The 14,966-nt window shown below is 29.2% G+C and overlaps 1 protein-coding gene across 1 annotated transcript; it reads left to right on the top strand.

Moving 5' to 3' along the window:
- The first annotated feature begins 1,227 nt into the window (after positions 1–1,227).
- LOC124946198 (inorganic pyrophosphatase 2-like) lies at positions 1,228–10,562 on the top strand. The gene is made up of 4 exons (XM_047486771.1): positions 1,228–1,487; positions 1,564–1,765; positions 1,841–2,112; positions 10,529–10,562. Exons 1-4 carry the CDS (start codon positions 1,228–1,230, stop codon positions 10,560–10,562), a joined length of 768 nt encoding a protein of 255 aa, XP_047342727.1.
- The last annotated feature ends 4,404 nt before the right edge of the window (positions 10,563–14,966 follow it).

The raw sequence follows: 14,966 nt of genomic DNA on the forward strand, positions 1-14,966 counted from the left end.
CCCACCCATAAACTTAAAACGATTAAAAATAAAATTAAAAATGTTATCCGTAATTTTTTTTCACGGTTTTTTATATTATTAATCGTGCAAATGCACGGACTAAATGCTAGTTTAATTAAGATCTTAAATAAGTGAAAAAATGTTATACTTAAAAAGATTAAAAGTTTAATGTTCAATTTTTATTTAAAAAAAAACTATAATCGGAGTCATAACTTTAGGGTCATATAACTAACTAACTAACCACAAGAATAAATTCAATTTATAAAAAAAGAAAATCATTACAAATAACTCATAACTAATAATTTTAATTAAGCATATGCCAAGGTTTTTTTCACTAGTATAGTTTTTTTAGACTTATTTACTTGGCCTAATGGGATATTAAATTTGTTATATTTTATTTGTATATATAAATATAAATAATTAATATTATATCAAGATTGTTTCATTAGTAAAATACTTTAAAAAAAAATCTTTAAGAAATCATAGAAATCCACCACAGTTTCTCTTATATATATAGTTTTTTTTTTCTTTATTCAACAATTAATTAAAACTGCTTGAATCAATATTCAAGCAATATAATTTTCAAGAATTTAAAAGACCAATGTCAACAAGACTTTGTTTGATTTAGGGTTATTTGAATATAATTCAAAATCTCATTATCATTTTAATAATCAAACCCTTCAATTATTATATTAAGTTATTTATTGAAAATATATTTTTTTATAATAAAAATAAAATTAATTTATTCATAATATAAATTTTATTCATAGAATACATCATCTCTTATATTACTTAGTCTTGTAAAGGCGGATTTGCCTCTCTGGAGATTGATTACAAATATATAAAATACATAGATAATCAATCTTATTAGACTATTATACATTTAATTTCAACTTTAAATTAACTATCAAACTAAAATATAATTTTAATTAATTAGATTGATTCTTATCATAATAATTATAATAATAACAATAATAATCAAAATCCTAATGTTCGGCATGCTTTCCGGCGTTTCTCTCTCTATGTTAAGACTCATTTAAAATTTTATTTAAAACCCTATTTTGTCACGAGTGACAATAATAATAATACTATTAATAATAAATATTCTTTTTGGCATCTTATATTTTCCAAGTCGGATTTCCATTCTATATATATATATAATAATGGTCCATGTGTTCTTTCAATCTCAGTTCGATCTCAACATTACTAAAACCATTGAAAAAAGAAATGGAGAAGATTGTTATAGTTTTCGACTTTGACAAGACGATCATTGACGTAGATAGCGACAATTGGGTAGTTGATGAATTGAGCGTCACTGATGTATTCAATCAACTTCTTCCAACAATGCCATGGAACACTCTCATGGATTCAATGATGAAAGAACTTCATTCTGAAGGCAAAACTATAACCAACATTATCGATGTTCTTTTTCGTGTCACGATTCACCCACGAATTATTCCCTCCATCAAGAAGATCCACGCTCTTGGGTATGTCTTCAATCTAGTTAAATTAATATGAATGAACTCTTTATTTGGTGACTAAAGTTTGAAAATATAATTATAGGTGTGATCTAAGGATACTAAGTGATGCGAACTTATTCTTTATTGAAACCATTTTGAATCATCTCGGGATTAAGGAATGTTTCTCGGAGATCTATACGAATCCAAGTTATGTAAATGATGAGGGGAGATTAAGAATTGTTCCTTATCATGATTTCAATTCTTCTTTCCATGGATGTCATTGTTGTCCACCAAACATGTGCAAGGTATAATCTTTTTATTAATTTATTTATTTTTCATAATTTTGATTCTAACTATGAGTTTATTAATTATCGAAACAGGGGAAGATTATTGAGAAAATGCAAGCTTCAATGGCTAAAGAAGGCGAGATGAAGAAGAGGACGATAATCTATTTGGGTGATGGAGTCGGCGATTTTTGCCCGAGTTTGAGAATGACCGAAAATGATTTTGTGATGCCACGGAGGAATTTTCCGGTTTGGGATTTGATTTGCGAGAATAAGGCGATTGTTAAGGCTGAGGTCCGAAGTTGGGCCGACGGAGAGGAGCTTGAGAAAGTCTTGCTTTCCATAATTAATCAGATTGGAGTCGCGGTGTACGACTTCACCGCTTCCAATTAGCCTAAGCAACTTCAATATGTAATTGCTAATATTGATTTAAGTAAGATGTAGTGATAAATATAAAATTATTACCCATTTATTAAAATTATTTACTAATTTAGTTTAAAATAAATAAATTATTGCTTATAATAATTGAATGTTGAGTAATGAGTATTATTAAGAACATATATAAAGGAAAGAAGTTAAAATAAGTAAACCATTGAAGTTAGCTTGTTTGATGTGGGGTTATTTGAAAAAGGAAATATATTTATGGAACTAAAATGTTGTTGAATGAAACATGGGGTATTTTGTTTAAATTGTAAAAATGATTTTTTTTATACTTTAAATTTTAATAAATAAAGTAAAAATATTTTAATTAATAAATTAAATTCTTAAATATTTAGAAAATAGTTTTGTTTTTATATAAGCTTAAATTGCTTCACTTATAATTATTTTTATCAATTGTTTTAATGTAATATTATATTTTTTTTAAATAATAACTTTAGATTAAATAGTTATTAGATAGATTAAATTAACACTGTCCACCACATGATTATACAAAATTGTAATATTCTTTCTTTAAGTAAAATATTTAACATTCATACAATAATAAGAACACGGCTCGACCCGACCCAATCCTACCCAGTTGGACTCGATCATAAGGCCCGACCCAATCCTACCCAGTTGGACTCGATCATAAGGGAGGTAGTAGACAATCGCCTATACCATTCCTCTATTAGGGAACTAAACACAAATTTAAAATCATTCAACTTTTGATAAAAAAAAATATGGTAGTAGACAATCCTATACCATTCCTCTATATAGGGAACTAAACACAAAAATTAGCATGTGATGATTTGTTATTGTTTTTCATTTTTCTTTTATGTTTTGTTGTTGATGTATTATAGTGAACACATGACTACCTATAATTTGTTTTTAATATAAGGAATTTTATAGTTATATATAATATTTTTTTATACAAATAATATATACATTTGTATTGAGTTAAATCAATTTTTTATTGAGTTAGATGTCATACTGAAATGTTTTAATATCATGAAGACATAACATGCTATGTGTCTGCCCCATGAGGATTTTTTTAAAATTAATTTTGATAAAATATTTTATGTATCTCTCACTTAAGTATCTCTTCAGTTAATTAATATTTTAAACTTTTTAATAGAGATAAATTTCAATCTTTCATGCCATCAAATAAAAGAATTTTCATTCACATCATATCTATTTATATTAATCTTAAAATTATAAATAATATTGTTTTTTCAATTTAATAAATTAAATAAAAAATATAATAAAAAATTAGATTTATGATATAAATTAAAGTCAAATTTATCAAATTATAACTCAAATGTAAATTTTTTTATATTAATATCTTAAAAACATATTTGAAAAATAAATATTATTTATTTAATTTAATTTTCTATACTTCACTCCTATAAAAGAAATTAACATTTACATAAAAAAGCCTAGCAAATAAATTCATGTATATTTGTTTTATAATAAAAAAAAACAAGTAAATAGGCAAGAAGATAATTGAGTTTTATTTATATTCATGACTTATATTAGGTTATTCAATCTATTTTTCTGAAATTTTTAATTCAATCAATTATATCACTGAACTTATAAAATAAAAATTAACCAACAAGGCATGACTATTCATGCACAAGATCTTTATACTTTTCTGATTTTTTTTCATTACTTTTTTAGTATAATTATTACATTTAAAACTATATTTTAAGGCCTAAAAATTGTAATAAATTTCAAATTTAACTTTTTTATTTAAAATATTATTAACTACATACACAACCTAATAATTTTAAAAAAATATAAAACATTTAAAATATTAGTTATTTATAATTTTTTTTCAAATATAAAAAGTACATGTCTCATTGCTTCTATTTGCTTGTATTTACATTATATTGTTCAAAATCATTAAATTAAATTTATATATTATAAAATATTGAAATTTGATTTTAGATTTTTACTAAAAATATTTTTAAATTTAAATTTTTGACTAACTTTTTTAATTTTAACTTAATTTTATTTTAAAAAATTAAAATTATATATTGTTTATATTTTATTTGTTACAATAATTATATAAATATCCACACTTATTTTTTTTAACTTACTTTTGAAAATACATAAAATTGTTTATGCAAGAAGTGTCACCCATGAACCTTATTCTTCGTTAATTTGTCAACTAGGAAAAACAAAATCAATTACTGCTTATATTTTTCAAGCTTAACATTTCTTATCCCACAAATTATTTAATTGTGTTGCATAAATTATTTAAAGTGCTTATTAGACTAATTTATTTATAGAAAAAACTGAAGTTAATTTAAAAAAAACTATATTAAATGTTTCGTTTCTTTGCCCAGGAGTTTACATTGAGTGAATGTTATTTGATTATTAAATTTAAATTTAAATTACTGAAACAAATAAATATATATATATATATATATTTATAGAGAAATGATTAGGCGATGAAATTTGGTGAGGGAATGACGTGACATAATCTTATTCGCTGAAAAATCAAATAATTTCTCTATTTTCTCTCTTTCCTCTTAATTTTACATTTTCCCATGTCATTCCCTCACCAAATTCCCTTACGAAATTCCCTCTCTCTATCACTCCTCATATTTATATAGTAATAAAATTTCAAAAATCTCATTACAATAATTATGACAGAAAAAAAAAAAGAAAAAATATTTAATTCAATAATCTCTCTCTAAATAATATTAGTTAGAAAATTTTAAAAATAATAAAATTTATAATAATTTGTAATATTATGTTTAAACAAAACAAAATTTAATAATTTATATTTTTAAAAGAAACTAAATTATTTTATATATACATAATAATAATAATATAAAAATGCTAGCATATAATAAAATACATAATAATACTTTAAAAAAAAATATTTTGAGAAAAAATATTTAATTTATATATATAATAATAATATTTAAAATTAACAAACACCATATTAATTCAATTATTTTATTTCTCCTCTCTTATACTCACTTTTTCTCAATTAAAATTTATTTTTCATTATCATATAAATATAATATATATATATATATATATATACCTACCTACCTACCGTATATCGTCTAAACATTATCTATAAACATTTGTTTGTGTGTGTTATAAATACACATACATTTATAACTTTTTATATATATATATATATATAAACATTTTTTTTTGGGTATAAATACACATACATTTATAACTTTTTATATTTATTATATATATATATATATTAATATATTAATATATTAATCTGTTTTTTTATATAAATGCACACACCTTTATAATTTTATATTTATTTGTTACCTTATATATATTATATTATTTTTAATCATTAATTATATATAAATACATTTTTATCTTTTATTATACATTTTTTCTCTAATCATATATATATATATAATATTTTCTTTATGAGTATAAATATTTTTTATGTTAATATAAAAATTAATTAATTAGTAATAAATATTAAATACAAAATATATATATACATACACAAAATAATAAAAGTATTTCAACAATCATAAGTGGTTTAACGGTTTTTAAGTGCTCACATAATTTCATTCTTAAGACTAGAATTCGAATCTCAAAAATGTAAATTTATATTTACAAGAATGTATTCTTAACTATAATATATTTGACGATCATTTGAAAGTGTGAGGTCATAATTAGTAGTTCGTTTGGTGATCCTTTGAAAGTGTGAGGTCACAAGATGAAGGTCGGATGGTGGACGGTTTGTCAAGTGTGAGGTCGGAATTAGTGGTTGGTTTGACGAGCATTTGAAAGTGTGAGGTCACGAGATAGAGGTCGAGTGATGGGTAATTTGTCTAGTGTGAGGTGAAAATTAATGGTTTGTTTGACGATCATTTGAAAGTGTGAGGTCACAAGATGAATGTCGAGTGGTGGGTGGTTTGTCGAGTATGAGGTCAGAATTAGTGGTTAATTTTGTGAGCATTTAAAAGTGTAAAGTCACGAGATGGAGGTCGGGTGGTGGGTGGTTTGTCGAGTGTGAGGTTAGAATTAATGGTTGGTTTGACAAGCATTTGAAAGTATGAGGTCACGAGATGAATGTCGGGTGGTGCTACCTTGTACATATATTATATTATTTTTCATCATTAATTTTATATAATACATTTTATCTTTTATCATCGATTTTTTTATATCATACATTTTTTTTTATCTCATCATATATATATATATATATATATAATATATTTCTTGATGAGTATAAATAATTTTTATATTAATATAAAAATTAACTAATTGGTAATAAATATTAAATATAAAATATATACACATACACAAAACAATAAAATTATTTCAACAATCATAAGTGGTCTAGCGGTTTAAATGTTCACATTTCATTATTGGATCAGGGTTCGAATCCTAAATCATGCAAATTTATATTTTTAAGGATGTATTCTTGACTATAATATATGGTGGCGTAACTATTAAACAAATGATAGACATAATGAAAGTGTGATGTCGAAATTAGTGGTTGGTTTGACGAGTATTTGAAAGTGTGAGGTCACGAGATGAATGTCGAGTGGTGAGTGGTTTGTCGAGTGTGAGGTCGTAATTACTGGTTGGTATGACGAGCATTTGAAAGTGTGTGGTCACGAGATAGAGGTCGGGTGGTGGGTGGTTTATCGAGTGTGAGGTCAGAATTACTAGTTGGTATGACGAGCATTTAAAAGTGTGAGGTCACGAGATGGAGGTTAGGTGGTGAGTGGTTTGTCGAGTGTGAGGTCGGAATTAGTGGTTTGTTTGGCAAGCATTTGAAAGTGTGAGGTCATAGTTAGAGGTCGGGTGGTGGGTGATTTATCGAGTGTGATGTTGTAATTAATGATTAGTTTGACGATCATTTTAAAGTGTGAGGTCACGAGATGAATGTCGGGCGGTGGTTATTTGTTGGTTTAACGTTGGATTAGAGGTCTGTGATCAATTGGGGGTTGTTGATTTGTTGAAGTGAGAATAAAAGAGAGGTTGACTAAGATTAGTTAGTGGTTTGTCGAGGGATAAAGTCATATAAAAAAATGTGAATCACAAAATTTGGGTCAGTGAGTGATTTGCCAAGGGGATAAAAAAGAATATAAAAAAGTGTAAGTCTTAAGATAATGGTCAATTGAAAGGTTAGTGGTTGAGTTTGACGAGATATAAGAGGTGTGTCATCAATTGAGGTCGGCTAAGATTGGTGGATAGTTTGTCGAGAGGATAAAAAATGCATATGAAAAAGTGAGTCACAATATTAGGGTCAATTGATGGGTTAAGTGGGTGGACGAGGGAATAAAATATATGTTAATATTAAGTTTAAGATTAACAATTTAATTTTTATAAACTTAAACTAATTTTAAATTAATTAAATTTAAATAATATTAATTTTATCTAAAATATTTATAGATAAATAATATTATATATACATATTCTTATCCGTCAAAATTAATATCATTCATGCTAGTTAATTAAACAACATTACATAGTTTTTGTTGAATTCTCTGAAGGTGTGTTTGATAATCCTGGAATTGGCATTGGAATTGGCATTGGAATTGGAGGGTCCAATTCTAATTCTTATTTTTGTTTGACACTTTAATATTAAGAATTGGAATTGGAATTAGAATTCCAATGGAATTCAATATATATTGTAATTTGAGAGTTCTCAATTCCAATTTTTTTAGGTCGGAATTGAAATTCCAAATTAACACGTTTTTCACGTTTTTGACATTTTTAACACGTTTTTTACACATTAAACACGGTTAACACGTTTTTAACACGTTTTCATGTTTTTGGCACATTTAACACGTTTTTAGCACGTTTAACGCGTTTTTGGCACATTTAATAATATTTTGACACGTTTAACACGATTTTCACGTTTTTAACACATTTAACACATTTTTGACGCGTTTAACACGTTTTTCACATTTTGGCACATTTTACATATTTTGGCACGTTTAACAAGTTTTTCACATATTTGACACATTTAATACGTTTGTAACACGTTTTGACACGTTTTTGACACGTTTTGACACGTTTTAACACGTTTAACACATTTTCACGTTTTGACACATTTAACATTTTTTAACACATTAAACACGTTTATCATGTTCTTGGCACGTTTAATACGTTTCTGACACGTTTAACACGTTTTGATACAATTACCATATTTTGACACGTTTAACACGTTTTGGCACGTTCAACAAAATTTTCACATATTTGGCTCGTTTAACACATTTTGACACGTTTTCATGTTTTTAACACGTTTAAAACGTTATTAACACATTAAACACGTTTAATACGTTGTTGACACATTTCACATGTTTTTTTTACGTTTTTGACACGTTTGACATATTTTTAACACATTTTTGATACGTTTAACACGTTTTTACGTTTTTAACACGTTTAACACATTTTTAGCACATTTAACACGTTTATCATGTTTTGGCACGTTAAACATGTTTTTGACATGTTTAACACATTTTCACGTTTTTGGCACGTTTAACACATTTTGATATGTTTAACACATTTTTGGCACGTTTAACACGTTTGATAAATTTTGGCACATTTACCACATTTGACATGTTTAATACATTTTCGCCTGTTTAACACACTTGTGAGATGTTTAAAATGTGTTAAACATGCCAAAAATATGAAAAACGTGTTAAACATGCCAAAAATGTGTTAAATTTTTCAAAATGTGTTAAACGTACCAAAAACGTGTTAAACATGTTAAACATGTTAAACATGTCAAAAATGTGTAAAACGTACCAAAAATGTGTAAAACGTGCCAAAAACGTGTTAATCGTGTGAAAAACATGTTAAACGTGTTAAATATGTCAAAAATTTGCCAAAACAGTGAAAAACATGTGAATCTTATCAAAACGTGTGAAAACATGTTAAACGTATTAAAAATATCAAAAACGTGTTAAATATGCCAAAAACTTGAAAAATGTGTTAAACGTGCCAAAATGTGAAAAACATATTAAACATGTCAAAAATGTGTAAAACGTGTTAAACATGCCAAAAACGTGTTCAACGTGCAAAAAACATGAAAATATGTTAAACGTGTGAAAAACGTGTTAAACATGTCAAAAACATACAAAAAACGTGAAAAACGTGTTAAACTTGTCAAAACGTGTGAAAAACACGTTAAACGTATTAAAAATGTCAAAAACGTTTTAAACACCAAAAACGTAAAAAACATATTAAACGTGTGAAAATGTATTTCGAGTGTGAAAACGTGTTAAACATGTCAAAAACATGTTTAAACGTGCCAAAAACGTGTTAAACATGTAAAAACGTGTTAAATATGTCAAAAACATATTAAACGTGTTAAACATGTCAAAACGTGTTAAACGTGTTAAATATGTCAAAAACGTGTTAAACATGTCAAAAACGTGTTAAATATGTTAAACATGTCAAAAACGTGTTAAACGTGAAAACATATTTAAGAAGTTAACATTTTGAACCGATATTTTATTTTACAAACATAGGAATTGAAATTGAATTACAATTCTATCATTTTCCCAAACGTAGGAATTGAAATTGAATTACAATTCTATAATGTTTCCAAACATATGAATTGAATTGTAGTTCAATGCCAATTCTCATGGAATTGGAATTAAAATTCTAATGTCAATTCCAATTCTAATTTCCCTCATCAAACACACCCTAATTGTTTTGAATTGAAGATCATGATGAATATGATAATTACATGTTTTGAGAAATATTATGATTAGGTTGTATTTTGATTTGTATGAATCAGGTTGTGCTTAATTAATTGATGTATATGTTATGATTTGGTATTCTTAATGAGTTGATGATTCATTTATGTGATATGTTGTTGAATGACTATAATGATAGAAGATGATTTGAAATAGAAATATATTTGATATTATGATTTGATTTCATGAATACAAGCATATTGATCAAATGTCACATAATATGTTGAACAGTATATGACATAGAGATTACAATTATAAGATGTTTTTTTATGATTATCATCAAAAACAATTGAAGATTGCTACATCATTTAAGATATATAAAAGTCTCAAATTTAGCATATCTTACGAGTTCTAGAAGAACATTCTCGTCATCAATAAATTGTTTTGACTTTAAGATTACAAAGTTTTTCACTCATTTGAACTAAAATTTTTTTTTGTTTTTTTTTGTGATCAATATTTTTGTGGGTCACTTGTGCATTTCTTTCCATTCTTGATTTCAAAGCACATGTGCTCATTTTCAAACCAATTTCATTAATATATTCTCATTTCCTTTTCATTCCAATAACTAAAATAACAAATAAATTGAAAGTCAACTAATAATTAAAATTAATTGCTCTACTTTCATTTTCTCTTATTCTCCTTCAAGGTCTAAGATGTCACCTAGAATTATTGTTTTGTAAATATTTCAATTTATTGTACTTTAAAAAAAAACAATAATGAAGAAGAGTCTCTTTACAAATTGAATAGATATAACATACACACATTAAAAAATATATAAACTATCTAGTCTAATCACAAGCTATATTTTGGAGATTTTGAAAAAAAATAACATTATCTATGCTAATGAATAGACACTAATATTATTATCAAACAATTTCAATAACCAAATTTTCCTTCTACATAAACTATTGTGTTTTATATAATATGTAAATAAAAATTATATATTTTTTAGTTCATTTTTAAAATTTTGATTTTTGTTATTGACCTTGATATTAGATATTAAATACAAAGTTCTTCTTGGACAATTTTGATGGAAAATTTTGGATTGATTGTAAAATTTTGGTTGCTTACTATTAAAACTATAACCAACTTGATAGACTCAATTAAACTATTTGATAACAAATTATCATAAATATTACTTTTAATAAGAAAAACCATGTCTACATCACTAATTTAATACCTAAAACCTAGTATGTAATATTAATGATGAATGCGAAAATAAATTACATCAACTCCTTAAATTGATATAATTAATTTTACTTTTGAAAAACATCTATGTATTTAGAAAAAAAAAATTATGTTTAATTTTCAGTGTCACTTTTGTTCATGACTTTGAAGTTAAGACTTCAATCAGATAAAATTTTAAAATGTTAATTTCAACATACTAAATATAAAGGATATACACTTACAAATTTTGATAACCTGACTCGGCCCAAGTTTGAGATGATGGCCAGCATAATTCGAGGGGATAAGGTCGATTGGGCCGGCGTGCCGTTTGAAAACCTATGCGCAATGGTAGCCGGAACGAAAAATCGGTCTCCGAGATATGCCATGCAGATTGACAAGATTCTGCAGCATCTTGAGATCCCAACCGGACCAGGTGCTCCTCCACCCACATCCAAGATAGTAAATTCCGAAAATATCGAAAAGAGAATGCAAAGAGCCGAAAAGGCTCCACGGGAAAAAGCGCCGAAGGAAACCGAACCAAAGGAGAAGAAGCCGAAGGAAAATGAAACCGAACCAAAGGCTAAGAAGCATACGATCAAGAAAATGGCTAAGAAAGGCAAAAATTCAGTGGCTGATAGAACGGTCAGTTAGTCAAACGACTCTGAAAGAACTCCATCTGGAAAACCATCCGACTCGGCCAACCTATTCCGGTCGATGTGGAGATTCCTACAGCTAATCCAAATGATGAACATGATGTAGCCGAACAAGTCCATCCACCAAACCCTGTAGAATCTTCGGCAAGCAAGGCCGACAAAAATACATCTAAGGGTGCTTCGATCCATGAGGTAAGTACCCCTAACCGATCTCTTATTCCTAAAACTAGGAACTCCCCCATCTAGCCTACTGGGGGTGCGGTTGAAGAAGTCCATCAGAGGACTTCGAATAAAATAAATGAAGTTGTGGATGCTATCAATCGGGTTACGGAAACCGAGGTGACGAGCAAACTTATTGAAACTGGCCAGACAACTGAGATGACTGGATAGATGAAAATGACAAAGCCAAAGAAACGACCGAAAATGAAGAAGAAATAGTGATGGAAGATCCTCCGGTGCGAGGTAGTCAGTCTATGAAGAGTACCACCGGTTCGACTGTTGAAGAAGCTCCTTCAACTGGACATGATCAAAATCCGCCTCATGGGGAGACAAATAATCGTGACATTACATTGGATTCTGAAATTCCGGTTTCTCAAAAAGAGGTCGACGACATGGTTAAACGGCTTCTCAAAATGACGGAGGAGTAGGCCGAAGAAATATCCCACTCTTTCTACGAGCGGTGGAAGATAAGAAATGAAGTACAATTCAGGCACATGCTCCCGAACTACTCTAAAAACAAATACTGGCCGAAACTGGTGGCTTTGGAAGACACAGTCTTCGACCTTGCGAAAACAAAATACATTCTGTTGGTCATGACAAGGACAAAACTAGTTGAAACAAACGCAAAGTTGATGGTGATGACCGACACAATGGAGAATGCTCAAGGTGAACCGACCAATGTATAAAAGAAGGTAATGGAAGTCGTGAAAACGATTATGAACAATCTCAAATCTGAGATCACGAAGATGGAGGAAGAAACGATGAGAGATTTTGAAAAGTATTATCCGGATGAAGAATCTGACCATCACATAGTTCAGTCGGGTAAATCAATTTTTGATATCGGTCAATCATCCAGACTGACGGGGGACCATCCGTAAGAGAGTCAACCGAAATTTCCTGAGAGAGAAGACGGTGTGACATCTTCCCCATCAACCAAATCTCCGAGTAAGTCTCTTATCCATATTAACTCTACATAGACAAGTCCAGACAAACAACTTAACCCGGAGATGACAGTATCGGTTCACTCCCCTCATCCGGTGCAAAGTCACGCGGTTGTTGCCTTCTCGTATGAAATGAAAGACTTTATTCTGGATGCTGTTCAAAGCTCAATGGTAAAATGACAGGCCTCTATGGAAGCTAGAGCCTCCTCAACCGACTCAAAGATTGAAAAGGTTGAGTCGACCACCTCCCAAATGTTTCAAATGATGCAGTTCATGTCTGCTCAAATTGAGGAGATAGCAAGTGTCAAGGTTGTGGTCATTGAGGAACAGATCCGAAACGATGCAGAAACAGCTCAAAAACTCCAGGTTGACGAGGAAGAGCAGAATCGGAAGCTAAAGGAAATTGAAATGAATGATGCACGTTTAGCCCGAGAAATTCATGAAAAAGAAGAAAGGACAAATAATAAAGCAGCCGAACTAGAAGATGCCGAGGCGACTAGCACTCGGGACTCACAGCCTGTTGTTATGATGACAAGGGCCCGGACAAATAAGCGGAAAAGAAAAGAAGTAGTCAAGGTAATAACTCGGGCCGAACAGAGTAATATTCAAACGATTGCGATTCCAACAGAAGGCTCAAACATCCCACTGGATGATGGCAAAGAGGAAGATGATGCTCCTCTAAATACAAGGAAACGCAAAAACAGAGCAGTATCGACTCCTTTTGTCCCTCAAATACTCAGCCGAATCAGGGCACACATGAAGACACCATTGCAAATTTCATGCGGGGTAGGAGAATCTCACCTTCTAGGGCTCATACTCGACCGACAAGATCGGAATGCGGTTTCTTCAACTTCGATCAAACCGCTCCAAGATCACCTTTCCTAACCGGTTGGGAATTCGACGTCGAAAGAAGGGAGAGAGAGGCGAAGGAAGCAAAAGCAAAAGAACAGGGGGGAAAACTAAACTCTTGAACTTTTAACTTACTTTTCATTTTTATGCTCTTGAAATTTATACTCTATGACTTAATATATTTTTGAAATTACGGTTTAAATCTATATTCTAAAACTTATGATACTTTTGAACCACCTTGATTATACTATATGTTCATCGTACTGGTTTTGATAATTTTGGCTAAAAGCATCAAAAAAGGAGAAATTGATAATGATATTTTAAAAAACAATTCTCTAAAAACTGGCCAAATAAATTTAAGTTCTTTGAAACCGGCCAACGATCACAATTTTTGAATATTTATTCTAAATAATTAAAAAGGGAGAAATTGTTAAAAAAATCAAGATAGTTAATTTATTAAAAAGAAAATTAATTATCCAAAAAACTTAATCAATTCTTAACTATATGTGTAGAAACATCATCAACCAGATCGGCCAAGCCAAAATCCTAAATTGATCAACCAGACCGGCCAAGCCGAAATCTTAAATTAATCCATCATCTTGGAGAAACTGAATCGGCTCAATCACATCCGTAGTAACCCGGATCGGCCTAACTTCAAATCCAGCTAGAGTTGCAAACCGATAAATGCCCGTCTGACTCAACGTACTAAAGATCCTAAAGCCAACGGGAAGATTACTCAAAGCTATAGATAATCTGAAGATGACGTAATGAATATCCCTTGGGAATATGCAGAAGGAGGATATGAAATAAAGAATGCGACAATCTAATGATTACATATTTTATCCAAGTTCACAAGCAACCTTCACGGTACAGGCGACCACCTAATGCATCGATGCCATGTGTACAAAAGGCAAAGCATGCACGCTATCTACTCTGACTGGCACGGCTCCCTATGACCAATCAACTCAAGAGAGAGAAATATGATCGTTGTCATATTTCTCATATAAAAGGAAGTCAAAGCATTGGAGACATAGAGGTTACCAACTTGGTTTCACCTGATCAAACCTGAAAAGCATCTGATATGAAACATACGGAATTTATACAGTTCTCTTGATCAAAGTGAAACAGTTGTAAACATTAAACATTATGTTGTAAAAGTGTATTACAATACTGTGTGAGTATTGTAAAGTGAACGATGAGTAGTAAATACGACTCGATCGTATTGTGTATTGTGTTGTGAAATATTCCTTAGTGA

This window comes from Impatiens glandulifera, chromosome 7 (assembly GCF_907164915.1).
Source record: "Impatiens glandulifera chromosome 7, dImpGla2.1, whole genome shotgun sequence".
Classification (NCBI taxonomy): domain Eukaryota; kingdom Viridiplantae; phylum Streptophyta; class Magnoliopsida; order Ericales; family Balsaminaceae; genus Impatiens; species Impatiens glandulifera.